A 17,789-nucleotide genomic window follows, 5' to 3' on the forward strand; every position below is an offset into this window, starting at 1 on the left:
TTTCTCCATAAATTTATCTGAAAATCTTTTTTCAGAAATTTTATGATATTTCTTTAAAAATATATTGAACATTCTTTAACTAAAAGTATTGCAAAATTGTTACGAATATACGAAAATTAATTTTTCTATATTTACTGTTTTATATAAACAGTTTTAATATGTGTGAGAAGACAGTATGATACTAAGTATGTTTTATTATATTATATTTAACATTAATTATTTTTTTCTATACGTGTTCCATCTTTTTCACAACATGTTGGATCAGATATGTGACACAATTATGTCTGTTAGCATTATAATGAATAATTGAAGGATCAGTTCCCGTTCAATCGTAGAGAAGATCAAGCATGCTATGTTGGAATATAACTTAGGATGGATGAAAATATCATCATCACTTGAAAATATCATAAAATTATTTACTGAATTCAAGAAAAATATTCTTTTTATTATAATTTTATTATATGTCCTCTGTAATATGAAATCAGTAATACTTATTTTAGCAATAAAACTGGATCAATTAAGTTCATTAAAATTTTATTGAAATTTCACTGAAAAATGTTTCAAAACAATTTCAGTACAATTTCAATGAAGTTTCAACGAAATTTTAGCGAAATTTTTCCACCAGAGTTGTATCTGTATTTAAGATAAAATAATACATTAAAATTGAGTAATTGAATAATATCCGTCGCTAATCTTTATTATATTGTATTTATATTGTATTTCTTATTATATTGTATTTACATTTAAGATAATATGTTAAAATTATATGTTAAAATAATATGTTAAAATTGAATAATAGATACTTTATAATTACTGCATTTTGATGAGAGTGGTGCACTTGCATTACAGTTCAATTGCACACATCGTTCACATGCCTGTTCCTAATAATTTTCACTACTTCATCAATAAGATTATATTATTTTAAATTAGCCAATTAGTGCACTGAAAAAAAATTTACGAAATTTACGAAATTTGAATAAATATTTATTTAGATAGTACTAATGGGATCATTTGCTTACAGAAAATATTTATTCGATTTAAAAAAAAGATATTTAAATTAAGTATAATTTTTTTAATTGAACAAATGTTTATTTACTGTAAGTAAATGATTCAATTGGTTCAAACTATCTAAATAAATATTTATTTAAATTTCGTAAATTTTTTTTCAGTGTAGGCAATTGAGATATTTCGATATTCATATAAAAAAAAGGATATTTATATTGAGTTCTTTTAAGATAACCTGCTGAAAATTCACAGATGTTTTTTGTTGAATCTTAAGAAAATTTAAATTTTTTTGTGTAAAAACTAATGATTGTTTATTAGAATTACAATACATTTAGCAGCCCAATCATACAATTTAATCTCCAAATCGTGATACATCATTCGAATTCTCCTATGAGAGGGTTAGTTTTGGGCCAAAAAATAACATATGTCGGAGAGTTTGTAGTATTGACAATTGATGTAAAGAGGTTTATTTTATTTATATATTTTTGGCAGATCGTACAGTCTTGTTGAAAAAAAGATTGTAATATTGATTTAATTTTTTTTGGAAATATTTCTAGGATTGTGTGTGTGGTGTCCTGTGCGATTGTATTCGTTGTATCTTTATCAAGTTTTTTTATATGCTTTGTCCAAGAGTACCACGTAGTTATATTTCAAATCTTATTCAGACTCCTCTAATTACTTATCTATAAAACTGATTACGCAAAATCCAATTGTACTTCGTGATTGTACTTCGTGACCAAATCTAATAATCAGGAAACATAATTTTTTCTAAGATAATTGCAGAACATTTGACTCCATCTCATATATTATATTAGGATATATTTAGAAGAGATAGAGATGAGATTTTAGCAATTAAACGAATACTTCAAGTAGAGTCTGAATTTGTAAGAATGAAAGTAAACTCATAATTTCGGAACATGTATAAATTATTTATAGTCTATGTTATATATTAGAAAATAGAAAATATAGAACCTATTTGAGAGTATTATTGTACATGTGAAACGGAAACACGAATATTATTCACTGAGTAAACTATCAGTAACATTATATTATAATGTTATAATTTTTTATTCAACAATGTAACTATTACATACAACATGTGTTATATTATATTTATGTTATTGAATGAGAATTTATAACATTGATGTAATATTATTGATGTAATATTAATTTAATGAGCGGATATCTGTGGTTATATTATTAATATATTATAATACTTAGAGCATGCAATATTAAAATAATACAAAATATCTTTTGAATAGAATATAAAATGCAGGTAATAAAACTATAATTATAATTAAAAATTGATTATGTTTCTTAATCATTTGGTGGAATTACGAGATGTAATCATGGAATTTGATGTAACTTTGTGGATGAGTAATTAAGAAAGTCTAAAGTAAGACTCAAATTACAGTCACGTAACGAGTTTTGGGGACTTGTTAAAATTCATAGAGAGTTGCAGACACGATAATTTTCGCATTAAAATTCTAAAAATTATCAATTTCCTCTCTGTAAACTAAACTATAGTTGCTGCAGAGCTTTACGCTTTGAGATTGTTGATCGGCATTTCATGAATTATTATGTTTGAAAAGCACACTACTATAGGAATTATAGGGAAAACAGATTTCAACCTAGTAGAAACCGTATATCTAATAAACGATTTTTGATAGGTTGAAATTTATTATTTCTTGTTACCTATATTTTTTGTATATTAAGTTTATAACTTTAAAATTGGAATGAATTCCAACGGAAGATAATTTCCAACATAAGATGTATGCAACAGGCATTCTTTGGCATTTAAAATAATTTTTATTTAAATTTTTAAAAGTTTTAAAAGTTGCAAGAAAAATGAATTTTGAAATACACACACATACGAGGGGCTACTCACCTCTAAAATCAGCGAAGAAATCAGTCAACGAAGCAATCAAGCATTCATCATTAAAATTATCTGTCTATAACAAATAAAAAAAAATATTGAAAAAAACGTGTTTTTGATCGCACATCTCGAATTTCTTTTGGAAAACAAATAAAGTCACTGTGAAATCACGTTGAAATAGCATAAATATCAGAAATTGGAAATCATTTTTCATTTCCAATGAGTAATCTCTCGCATGCGTACATGATCATTCTTTTTTTAATCTGAATTTACTTTACTTTAAAATATGTTGAATTATGATGAGAAGAATAAAAATTATTTAGATAAATTACAAAATTTTTGTGTACAGTATTTTTCTCATATATTTTTTTCGTTTAAGGAAATGTAAATTTTATTTTAAAAAGATAATTCTTCTTAAAGTGAAATTGAATTAAATATTTATTTTAAAAATATAGAAGATGCGACGCGTATCTTATCTTTATGCTACAAAATGTTCAAAATTTGTTAAAATCGAAGATGGAAAAAATAATTGAATATGTTTCTTTTTAATAATAAAAATAAAATAAATGGAAACAAATATTAAAATATAAGATATTTTATTATACACATTTTTCAAATCATAAAATTAATCATTCTGATTTCAATTATATTTATTTGACGTAGGCTATTACGATTTTTATTTACATTCATCAATCTATCTACAATTGACTCTTACAATCCATTCGATCCACAAAAGATTTATAGATCTTGTGGATTACGGCTGAAGAATATACTCAGTACATCTACAGGAGAGATTGAAGGAAATTGCGGATACCTCAGAGAAAAGTTAAATAAAAATTGCCAATAATTTATCAATTAATAAAAGTCCTTTTTTTTATTCAAAGGATACTTTAGATATTTATCTTTTAAACTAGAATAATTAATATTCATGTATTATCAATATAAACTACAATTTTAAATAAAAACAAAACTTTTACCGTCTGGAATTATCCGCTGCCACACGAGATCAGTTTTGTCTTTTTATTTAAAATTATAGTTTATATTAATAGTATATTATTATTAACATTTTTATTTAAATGTCAATGTCTTTTGAATAAAGACTTTTATAATTAATAAATAATCACTGGCTCTATTTAACTTTTCCTTTGAGTATTATAATGGTATTTATCTTAAATAGCGCGTACATTTTATGTCATGTATTACATGTCATGTATTATAATACAGCCATGTATTATAATACGGTACTAAGCATACATGTATCAGATTATCATTAGATATGAAAAATGAGAGGTTACTCACTACTCTAATACAGTACAATATTATATCATCCGCATTTACCTCGCATCTGCAATTCTCCCATTCTCCTCTAATTATATCTCTCATATGTTCTAAATATAGTAACAAATTGATAATTTCTATAATATTGATATATAGATCTGTTAAAGGAAATTTAGAGGTAAGTGACGAGAAAGAATTATATGAGAAAATATAGAAAAAGATATATATTGACAAATAGAATTGATACACTATAATGCGATACTGGATTTCAAAGCATTAAGAGAATCCTAAAGTAAAATTCAAACTTCGAGATCGCTGTTTTAGCAATAAAATGCGACACATCGACCATTAATATCGCGCGCCCACATATACATAAATTTTCAAAATTTTCAAAAACAATATTTTAAATAGACGTTTAAGTTTAAGAACTTCACGTTATTTGTTCATGTGAACTACTCTGTGGAATTTCATAAATACGCAATTTCATAAATACAATTGCAAAGCTCTTATCAAGCAAATGTTATGATATTGACAATTCTAACGCTGTATTGGACTCAGAAATGGTGAAAAAAAGATCTCAATTTAAATAATATTTTTCATTTTCAACATAAATCTTCACTTCACAGACGTATCAATGCTTACTTTAATCCTGGAAAAGGATTTTAGAATTTAAAGAAAGAAGACAAAAGTAATTATTGTACAAAAATTATTGCGTTTAATCGGTAAAACAGACTTTTGGATTCCCCTAATATGCCATATATTGTTCTCATACAGGCATGCAGCAAGATAAGGGCAACAAAAACCATTTCGGAAGTCATTTCAAAATATAAATGCCGGATTTTCACTTATTTTAAAGAATTTAATGGATGAACGTTACGATGAGATTAGTTATATACATTAGGAATTAGGATCATTTTTGGAAATTATTAGTGTCATTTCTAAAAATTAGGAAAGAATGTGTCACGTGAAAGAATGAATCCCGCTCAAAATATTATTTTATCTCGAAGCAACAGTGTGTGCAATGTGTATTGTTTGTGGTGTGTCAAGTATATCAACACTGCAGATATTTATCCGTATAATATAAGATAATATTTATTATTAAAACAAGAAAAAGTTATTGAACCAATCATTCTTTTGAATGTTAAAATTGCAGTATCTGATGTATCAACAATGACGTATATATTAAACAATGCTCACATTTTTTTTATACAAATGAGTTTTTTTGCAAATATTATTTAAGTTAATAGTATTCCAATCATCACCTTTATCTACTAATTACAAACTTAGAATTAAATTTAATTAAATTTTTTTCTGTCAAAATTTAATTGTTTACCTTATATTATTTATCTTATTATTTTTAACTATATTTTTTAGAGTTGACGATTTCATTCTATATTAGATATCCGGATCTATATTAGATATCAGAGTATCAGGATCTTGAATATTTGAATAAAATGTTTCACGAATCAAGATCGTGGATATCAGAATCGATTCAGGTCGATTATATAAATTTGAAATAAAGTGAAAATTACAAGAGCGAATAAATTCACTAGTTATTGATATATATATAGAAAAAGGTGTCGAGAGATTCAGGTTCGGATTCAAAATCCATATTCAGATCGGATTTAAAATCCGAGATTCAGATCTGAAATCTGAGATTTAGACTCGAACGATACAGATTTTTGCTTCAACCGGATATTTATCTCGGATCAATGTATTTCTATCTTGGCTACTCGAATATTCGAATAATCGTCAACCCTAATATTTTCATAATACAGCTACAAATTAAAATCTTGCAGGATTTATTTAAAATTAACTGAAAAATTTGTTTATTAATAAATTTATGTTCTGCAAAAGTTTTATTTATAAAAAATTGTTTGTTTTTATTGCTCTCATTTTTTATTTAAAATAATACCTTAATGTTGAATTAAAGTTTAAAATAAATATTTTTTTTATTTCTTGGTTCTTATTCTCAAGTATTTAACATTTCCAAAATCAGAAAATAATACATAATTCTAATTATTTAAAGCATGATATTTTTATTATTATAGCATCCAGTACAACATAAATAATACATTGCAAATACTAATATCGAACTCAATAGAGAAACAGATTAATGTATTTCTAATTAATATATTTTTTAATTTCATCTTCGATAGATACAGTCTTTATTAACTTTTATAACATGTGATTACGTTAACAATAATACACATGATGTCTAAAAATTATTTTCTTTTCGACTATTTATAAATGCTAAACTAATATGTTTATATGACAAATTTGATAAAAATTCTACGTAAATTATAATTTATAGTTCTGTTTCGACATTAAGTTGACAAATGAAAACTTCAAAATTAATTTTTCATTTAAATAAATTGATTTAGGCTGGATTGTTCCACCATTATTCTATAAATAATATACTTCGAACTCACTTATCTATGTCTTACTCTCATATTCTCTTCCATTCTATCTCTTTTACTCTTTTGTTTATGTAATAGGTAAGTTACTACGTAGTTTATTTGAAGAAGATAGAACAACCAGCTCATCAATCTAAAATTAACTTTAAAGGTTTCTATTTCAGTTTCTACTTCATTGTCTACTTATATTTTTGAAATGTAATTCGCTATTATTCTTACTTTATTTAAAAGAACAAAATAGATAATTCTAAAAGATATAAAAACTTACTAACAAAATATTATTTTTATGAAAGTATCATTATTTTTACTTTATTAACTAACATATGAAAAAATGAAAAAAAGAATTACAATTTGTTACAGTTCATGTATAAATATTTTAATATATTGTTACGTAATTTGTTTTACTATAAACATAAAAACACATAAATAAATTATAAACAAATTTACGTATTTATCTTTTCATATAGATTCATAGAAGACGTAGATGTGTATATATACACACAATATCGAATTGAATTCGCTGGCAGCGACTGTTAATAACTTAGGGAGCGGTGTCGAGAAAGAATCAACGTGATACCTGGTAATCGCATATAAAGCACTCCCATTATCATCGGTAGCCGATTACATAACACGATGATCATTTATGCTTGGGATAAATACAAACTATGGATTAGAAGCTAATGATACAGATAGAGAAAAAGACAGATTAGTATTATGTTGAATAACTTCACCTAGAAGTAAAAATATATAAATATATAAAATATAATAAATATTAAAATTATATTTTTCCTATAATATATATGTGTATACATACATATATGTACTATATACATATACATGTGTGTGTGTGTGTATATATATCGCAGTTTTAAAAAATGTTTTGACATTTTAACACTGATATATACATATATATATATATATATATTTTTCAGTATTAAAATGTTGAAAAATTTGCAAAACTACAGTGCCTATATATTTACACTAAAATGACAGCGAACATATTGTATAAGATTATCTAGATAAAAGTAAAATACTATAAAATCAATACTAAAGTAAAACACTATGATGCTAATCAGCATGCTAAAACTAAATAGAATGTAAATAAATTGATATATTTTTTGGTTTACGAACTCAATCGATTCACGTGAATTCGATTTTGCTGCATGATCACATAGAAATTATTTTCTTAGGATAAGCCTTTAAAAGCTTTGTTGTCTTTCTACTCATATTTAATCAAATAATTAAATTGTAAAAGATTTTTCTCAATAAAATAGGTATGATTTTCAGATCATATCAGAAAAATATATCAGATTAATAGTTATGATGCAATTAAAAGCACACAAATTTTAAACTTATTTAAATTTTTCAAGGTATATTTGTATTAAGTACATTTTCAAAAATATGTTTGAATTATTGACGATCTATTGCAACTTTAAACATGCTATTCTTTTCATTGTGTATCACTTTTTATATTATATATTTTTAATAATTATAATAAAAAAAATATTTACACATTCTCCTATATTATCATATATATTAAGATCATTTATTATCAAATGTTCATATATCATTATAAATACATACATCATTGTTAATAATTAATATTATACTTGGCTCTTGTCTGATAAACATTAATATTAATAAAAATACTTTAACAAGTATTATTATAAAAAACTTATAAAATGCAAAAATATATAATATTAAGTAATTTAAAATTTTTGTTAGACTATCATTTATTCGCATTTATGTTTCAGAAAGTCAGCGAAATCGATTACGATTTATCGATTGAGTGCCTCACGATATAATAAAATAATTTAAAATAAAATTGAATTAAAAATTAAAAAAATTGAATTAAAAGTTATATGTTTCTTTCTAATCTGTTCACCTATATGCGAATTACATTGAATCGATATTGTATTGAATATCGATCTAATAATACCTTTGCTTGTAAAGTTAATAAAGGCTCACTCCTGCAAAAAAAACTGCAAGCGTGAATATATCGATTAATGCAAACAAAAGTCTGTCTAAAAGTATTAACGTTAAATAAGAATTTAAATGTGACGATTAATGAATTTGGCTCATGTTCAAAATTCTAAGTCCTTATATATATGTGTTACATAAAGTTATTCGATACTTGGATCCTTATTAATACGCGTGCAAAAAGCCAGAATAAATGCGCAGTAAATAAATACAAGGTCAATTAATCAAAAAAATTAATAATACGAGTTTCTTTCTGAGACGGATGTAAGGAAAGTTTTATATGAAAGGGGAAACGTCGCGAATCATCTAATATATGCCATGATAAAAAAATCACCTCATCAATCTTAAAATTTAATAATTAAGAACCGGCTGCAACATGACGTAGTTTAATTCTTCTTCCGTGCACTATAATGTATTGTGTTAATAAATCATCATATTTATTCAATACTATACAATAGAAATAGTTATACAAATTTAACTTAGTTTTTAAAGAGTTCAAATCAAATATTCCTATTTTGCATTTCTAATCAAATTTGCTTAAAAGAAGACTCAGTTTCATCGATTTCGATTTTAAATTTGACATACCCGTATTATTGTTAAAGTAGGATTTAATAATATTTTATTTTTTATTAATAACAGACATAAATTTTATTGAATAATGTATAGCAGTTTATGAAAGTTATTCTGAGTCGTAATCATAATAATACATACCGTAATTAAAATTTATTGAAACTGGATTTTCTCTTTCTCATAGTTTTTACCAAATAATATACTAACCGATATATTTTTCGAAACATGATTATAACCATAGCAAATTTATGTGTCATATATAAATATGTATAATATATTTTTGCGAATTTATAGAAGTATTATTATAAAACTCGAAATAAAAAAAAAATATATATATATATAAATATATATTATTATGTGGCGTCGCAGCGCCTCTGCGCCATTGCGAGATCACGCTTAATGTCGAGTCGGAAAGACCAAGCGAAAAATCGGGGCTCCCAGAAGGTTTGAACGGGTATAACTATATTTTAATCCCGGTTTTTTTTTATTATATTATATTTATTTGGGCATCTCGAGTGTATGATGATGATTAGGAGCTACCTGAGGAGTGTATGCATTTCAGGGATGGTATATCTAAAAGTCTAATTGTTATACCGTAACAATCTTCCTCGATCGAGATAATAACTAACCCCAACTCACCATTTTTAATTCGAGACAATACAGATCGAAAACTATAGTATACATATCAATTCAAAGAAAATGTTTTATTGTAACTAAATATACATTTAAAAAATATACAAAAGTATAATATATTTACAGCTTATGTATTAAAAAAAAACAAATAATTCACAAAATAAAATATTTTTTTACTTCTAATAGTAAAAAAATCAAAACAAACATAATGTCTTCTAAAATTCAATTATGCTATTAAACTAATTGTACATAAAATATATAAAATAGTAATATATAAATGTCAAACTAATTAAGGAAAAATTTTTAAGTATGTTCCTCTTCGATTTTAATGAACTTGGTGGGTTTGTAAAATGGATAAAAATATCCGATACATGTTTCTTTATCGGCAATCAAACGTGTTTAAAAAATAAAATCGGTCAAATTCGTTTCTAAGTTATAATTTTTGAACGATATATGATGTAAAAAAAATAGTTACTTTAAAAAGGTAAAACAGATAATTTTTTAAATAAGCAGTTGTATGTCTTTTTTATATCAGTTAATTCATTTGATTATTCTATTTGTAAAAATATTAATAATTATCAAAAAATTATTAATTTACGAGATATTTAATATTTCATGTCAATATGTGTCAGGATAAAGTATAAAATATCTCGTAAACTATTGATTTTTTAAGGGTATCTCTATCTTACTCTTTTAAATGCAGAATAATTAGAAGAAAATCATATTATATAAAAAAAAACTATATAATTCTATTCAAAAAAATAAAGATCACCTTGAAATCTCGAAGGCACATCCACCTAGATTTGTGTCGTGTAAGGATTGCCTGATGGACGCACCTAGTAATCCCTCCCCGCGCAACGAGCGACTACGACCGATGGGCATGCACTTAGCAGTAGTCCGCGCAGATACGTGCTCTCTTATTTAATCATCTTTAGAAATTAATATATCCTAAAGTATTACGAAAATTGCAAATGATAAATTTTGATTCATTGTCAGTGAATCCGCTCTACCTACTTACGGAGGGAGGGGGGAAAGGGGGGGGGGGACATATTTTGTATATTTATGAAATTATATTATTATACGTTTAGAAGTTAAATCAAAAAATGAAAATATAGGCTGATTTCTTCTTTAAACATGTTTGTTGATAAAGCTCGAATATTTTATCTCTTACACAACACGATACAAACCCAATAAGTTGCATTAAAATCGGAGGGAACACCTTTCCTTAAAGTAAGTAAAATAGTAAAATAACATAAATATATATAAACAATAAATTTATAAGACGTTAGATGAAATTTATATAATTTATAGTATTATATCACACAATTTACATCAATAACGATAATTTCAACAAATTAATTTTTTAATCAGATTATTATCAGATAATTAAGATCGTCGATCCAATCAATACAAATAGTGAAAAACAACATTGTGCCAAACATATAAATAATTTCATTGTTTTGTAATTTTTCAATGTTTCTTAGATAGAGATAGAATACATTGAATAGAATTCAGTCAGAGAAAGTCAGATGTAATACGAAAATACAATATTTCTCGCATACAGACTCTTTTCCAAAATTGACTGCCAGTACTGAAAATCTATAACGTAAACTGTAGTTTTTCAGCGTTGGCAGTAAATTTGAAACACTGCCAAAATAATGACTTTTCATAAACTTTTCATAAATTAAAGATAAATAGCATTTAAATAGCTAATTAGATTTGAAACTTTATTGATACTTTTAATGTATTTTTAACCATCACTCGTATACATTGTAAAAATACTTAAATAATTATATTTTTAATGATCTGATTAGTTATGATTTTTTAATAATTTAAATTAATTCAGTAGCGAATTCCGTGAGTCTTTACTCTAACGATTCAATTTAAAGTTCAAATTCAAAATTGTTTTCTCGTGATTTATAACAAGATGTTCCATGAAAATTGGATCAATATTAGAAGTTTTTTAATATACTTTGATATCTAATGATTTAACGATAATATTTTTTTTCTTAAAATACTTCCTAACTTCATAATTATCTTAAATATTAATTATTACTTAAATAATAAAATAAATTTCTTCTTTAAATTATAATTAACATAAAAATTGTTGTAGTTATGTAAAAAAAATAATATTCGGATGTATTAATTATTTATATGTATTAATTATTAATAATTTATAACAACATTACGTCACATTTGTGTGATTACATACTGTATCCTATTGAGAATGAGAAAGTAACTAATATCAAGCAAATGTGAAATAATGTGAGATAAAATCAAAAGCAACACAAGAAGAATAATAATAGAAAATCAGGAATTATAAAAGAAAAAATAACTGACAACTCATATAATCATATTACTGTTTTCCGTTTAGACTAACAATAAGACATCCTGTCTTAAATGCATACACGATAGAGCAGGTGACGATGCGCGACGTTTCTCGTGTGCATTGTCTTCTGTCGCTTATATTCATACACGCACAAATCGGTTTTCAAGCTACAATCCGACTCACCCGTGCCGCAATGGAGGTGGTTGGTTTCTCCAAAAGATCCCATAACCATTTCTGATATTGAGCGCATTTTCCCTCACCGAATTCTTCTTCTTCACGTTGTCGAAGTGACTCTGCCTCCTTGCGCATTTCCTCGTGTACGTGCTCCTTACGTTGGTGATATTTGTGCTGACAGCAACTTTCAAGATAGAGCTCGTCCACACCCCAATATGCGAGATCATCACTAAACGCCAACACGCACATCTCATCTACTAGATGAAGCTTGCCAGTACGATAGAAATTAAGAATTGAACTAAATGATTTAGGATGTCGATCGAAAAAATATTCATTGTCGATTAGAGAATAATCGTCGCAGAGTTCAGTTATTGCCTCATGGGTATTGCAGTCTCTTAGTCGACCTAGGCGCGTATGTGGCAATCGCTCGAGAGTACGCCAGAGTACTTCGTGCTTCACGCCACCAACATTAATTGAAACGCGCCGATTTAAAGCTTTTGAACGCATAATCATGAATGGCTCCGGTGGTAGAGATGTCATCGACTTGGAAAAGGCACGCTGCTGCTGCATTTGCAGCGGCAGGGGCGGTGGCGGTGGTGGCGGCGATGGCGGCGGCGGCGGCGGCGGTGGAGGCGGTGGTGGAGGTGGCGGCGGAGGCGGTAAAGACTGCAAATTTATTGGGGCTACGGTACTGATTGGACCTACAGATGATACGAATGGAGCATAACGAACTTCCTTATTCATGTTTCCACTTCCTCCTACTCCTCCTCCTCCTCCTCCTCCTCTTCCTCTTCCACCCATTGCTGCAATTCCTCCCGCAGTTCCTTCAGTACCGATTCCACCAAATCCTATCCCACCACCTAATCCAGTCCCCGATCCTCCTATCGATGCATTGAACCCGAGATCTCCGCCACTAATACAATCGGTGTTTCCGCGACCGCCTGCACCAAGCTGCTGCAACATCGACATACCGCCACCTTCGAACACGTAGTCCTGGTCGGTGCCGATATAGGGCACTGTACACGATGGCGATAACGATGAAAATGTCGGACCGGTAACCACGGCACTAACATTACGTTCCCCGTTCGCCAATGTATTGTCCGCCTCAAGTCTTTCGTTCAGCATCGGACACACGAAGTGACGACAAGTTCAAGTTGTCGATCACCAACGCGATTGCAAAGCAGTTATCTTTCGTAGCATTAATGTTAATATTCTTGTTCGTTTGTCTGATATTGGATGAATAACTTCTATCTTGTGTTTTTTTTCTTCGTCCTCCTCCTCCTCCTTGTCCACCGCGTTTCTTTTCAACTTCATTCGTAAATCCGTTCGATTCCTTTCATCGATCCGATCGATCGATGATTCAGCTGTGTCATTATCTGAAAAAAAAGACATCGGAGCGCACATATATTATCATGTTATAAATGAAAAATGATAATAAATATTTAGTATTAGAGAGTTAGCTTCAATCATCTTCATCTTGACATATCAAGATCGAATTCCTTTTAACATTTTCTCTAAGCAAAAAGTCTTACATAGAGCATGTAATGCATCTATAAAAAAGTGGACGCATGAGCTATAAATGAAGAGTAAAGTCCTCTAAAGTGAAATGATTGAAATCTATTTCGCTTACAGACTTACTCTACGCTGTTACATCCCTAACTACAAAAGATTGATTGCTCAATATCAAATTAACGTCGATCAATATTGAATTAACATTGATTTGACGTTAATCGATCAACCATTTCTGATTGGAAAATCAGCTTACTCCCGACGTGTATAGCTTCTACTGTTACTGTTCAGTATAGATGACGCTTAATATGGGATTTACAATAGAAGTAGCGGTCGTAGAATCTTAAGTCGTAGAAAATTAACCAATCACAGACGAATCTGAGAAGAATCGACTATGATTGATCAATTTTCTACTACTTAAGACATTACGACCGCTACGACTTCTATTGTAGTGTTCTGTTGTATTGACCCCACATAATAAATCGCAGACCGCAATACATAGAACGCACAGGACGCGAAAGTTGAAGTTCACCCAACTTCTTACATTCTGCACTCTACAACCTATTATAATTAAAATACATTAGTTTAGTTTCTAGTTTTATGACCCGCGTAATCCACGTTCTGCGTCTTATGTAAATTGGACTAGTAGATCGAACTTAAGAGCTAAATACACAGTTGAAGAGCTAAATACACCATGAGATGGACGCTCTATTCGTAAGAAAAAGACATTCACAAATTTTATAAGAAGGCATATACAAATATCGGCATATCGAATTGGAAAGCTTCCTGGAGACTTTAAAGTTCCTCCGTATAATATGCCTCCTGAGCTTCTGAAACATACGTTTTTACTGCTTTTGAAATCTAATGTTAAATTAATAGTATTTTAACAAGAAAACTATTAAAATTGGAGATTAACCGTTTATATATGTAAATATCTCTTAAAACAATGTTATATAATCTGTATGCAAAAAAAATTGTTATTAAGAACAGCAAGATTTGTATTATAGATGCAAGACGAAAAAATATTGTGTTTAGTATATTTTTCTTTTAATTTCAGAGGATTCTTCTTGAGGCCGTATGTAAGAATAAAATCCTCTAAAATTTAGCGAATTTCACTAATACTAATATTTTTTTGGATGTAAAATTCATAAAACAATCTTTCACGTTATAAGAACGAGTCATCTGCTTATCGTTATCCAACACTACACTAATGATCAGCGACGATCTCCCTGCGCTCGATAGCTCTCATTGTAAGAGAAATCGTAAATCTATCGATAATTATTTACTTTTACAAAATACTCCAAATTTTTCAATAGCGCATTTATGATCTATAAAATTATCAACCTGATAACTTTAAAGAAATCGCAAATATAGCTATTTCATGATACTAAAACTGAATAATTCGGCCCGCATTGATATGATTATATTTTTATTTCTTGAGTTCTAAACTTTTTTTTTTTTAGTTTTAATATCATCTCTTATATTTTTTTTATTCTATGTATGCATAAATCCAATTTCAAATCATTACTAAATAATTATAAGGAAATAATTTTAGCACAAACTTTTTAAACAATTGATTCTCGTAGTAAAATTAAACTTTAAAATTGAACTTTAAAACCGATTTTGGAACAATACGCATATTTTAAGAAAATATATAAACAATACAATGATGAAAGATGACTAGCTAATAGTCGGGGCGACATACGAGAATAGTCTCACAATCGAATTACCTGAATATCGATTTTAGGGAAAATTTCGACAATCATGTCAATGTCATGACTATAAATGGTATACCATATTATTATACAGAAATAGACGAAAGATGTATGCAAAGCGAGTAGCATTGAAAGCATTGATCTCCGTACATATGTATATCTACTCTTACTCACCTTTCTCTTCCTTCAGCTTCAAATATGACCGCCATTTGGTCGAAGAAACCCGTCGTCGTGCATTGCATTAGAGTGTCGCATCTCTTCACGCTGCCCTGGCAAGGTCACAATATCTGCGATAATAACGATGATTAATAGTAAGGAATGATAGTAATGATAACGAAGATATCTATAACGATAATAATAATGACGATGATGTAAATAATCAACAAAAATGACAATAATAATATGATGACGAAAACAATAGCAATAACAGCGCGACGATACCAATGAAGATGACGACAATGTTTTCAATGATAATGACGACAGCAATGATGATGACGACAAGAATGACAATAATGATGATAACGATGACGATAGCGATAACAATGACGAAACAATTACGATGACAACAATAATGACGACAATATCATTGATAATGATGGTGACAATAATGATGATAATGATAACAACAACAATAACAATGTTGATGATGATAGTCAGATAGATAGCAATAATACTAACTACCACTTTTTCCACTGGGCGCTGCAATCGACACCTTGTGTGTGCTTATCGATTAAGCTATGGCACAATTGCGCGCGTTAGGGTACAAATGCGAGGGTGCATGATATTTTTACTTTTCGGATATATCATATTAGGATTCGGATACTTGAATAATGAAGAACGTTCGACAAAGAAACAAAGAAAATACATGAAAAAACATGGCAAACAACAAACCTTTGGTTATCTGGGCAGAAATGATCACTTCATCGTTACTAATATATCACACAGCTATCAGTCAAGTGATAGAGTGACACAAGAAGAGAAGCTGTGAAACAATCGAAAAACTTGTAAATTGTCCAACCACCGTACTTCTATTATTATCTATTGCCGTCGATTGCTTTTGAGTGGAGGTGATGGTACAGTCTCTGCCACTATACTGCTCGTTGATGCCGATAGAGGCACTACTACTTGGACACAAGCCAGCGGTGCGCCTGCCTCAGCGATTATCCCGAGCTACTCTGCGCTTCGGGTCGCGCATCATCTCTCGTACTCTTCTACTCTAGTCACCAGTGACGAAGTAACATTTTTCAAGTGAGAGTAAATATTGCATATAGGAAAACTATATAATACTGACGTATTATAACTTATCACGATAAAACTAATTTTCGATATTTAATTGCCGTCTAATTATTTAATTAATTGTAATGTTGAAGCATTAATTTATAGATTTTAAAATCCGGTAAAAAATATTTATACATAATTAAATATAAATGTATATAATTATATAAAATATGTCTATTTATGTTTATTTTCTCTTGTATTATTTCTGTTCATATATATATATATATAGATAAATAACTGCAAAAAAAAATTAAGAAAGTAACTTTTGTATTTTCTTTACAAAAAATAAAGTTGCTATATATTCTATGTATAATCTGACTATCATCATCAACATTGTCATTGTTGTTGTTATACAATTTTATATTATATTATATTTTATTATATGTGATTATATTTTTTATTTAAAAAAACGATGCAAAAATTATTCTTTCAATTCTTTTTCAATTTTTGTTTTTTTCCTGTATATGAAAATTGAGAAATAACAAAAAAAGACAAATATGGCCATAATTTATATATATTTATATTACATACAAATTTTTCTAAGAGGAAATTATTATAATTTAATAATTAGTTTTGCTTTTTATACAATAATCAATACATAACACATTTAACTTATTTATACATTTTCTAACAGTTGTGTATAATATAAAAAAATTAGATTCATTCATTTTATTCATTAAAATTCAACAGAGATTTGATTATTAATATCACATTCACAAATATTATTATATTATTATTATATTATTCAATATTAGTAATAATAACAAATTATAAATCTATATTTTTATCCATAATTCGCTTATATACAGCGTTCTACGAAGAACAATTAACCAAATTCGATATATCCATCTCTGTTTCTCTCCTACTCAGATTTCTTTTTTGGAAACAAGTAGTGTGTTATTGCCAATTCATGTTTTCGACATAAGATATTCTCTCAACCAACACATTTGTCATTCCTTGGGTTCAAATCGATAAAACATCGTATGTACGCCCAGATAACGTTTCGTATATAATTAATAAACCGA

At 27.9% G+C, this 17,789-nt stretch overlaps 1 protein-coding gene across 1 annotated transcript in view; it reads right to left on the minus strand.

The window, feature by feature from the left end:
• LOC105624213 (potassium voltage-gated channel protein Shab-like) overlaps window positions 1–13,387 on the minus strand; it is a 54,747-nt gene extending 41,360 nt beyond the window's left edge. The window contains exon 1 of the mRNA XM_012205576.1: window positions 12,272–13,387. Within this exon, the coding sequence (XP_012060966.1) occupies window positions 12,272–13,387 (1,116 nt within the window). The remainder of the gene's footprint in view (window positions 1–12,271) is intronic.
• Window positions 13,388–17,789: the final 4,402 nt, after the last annotated feature.

This window comes from Atta cephalotes, assembly GCF_000143395.1.
Source record: "Atta cephalotes unplaced genomic scaffold scaffold00003, whole genome shotgun sequence".
Taxonomy (NCBI): domain Eukaryota; kingdom Metazoa; phylum Arthropoda; class Insecta; order Hymenoptera; family Formicidae; genus Atta; species Atta cephalotes.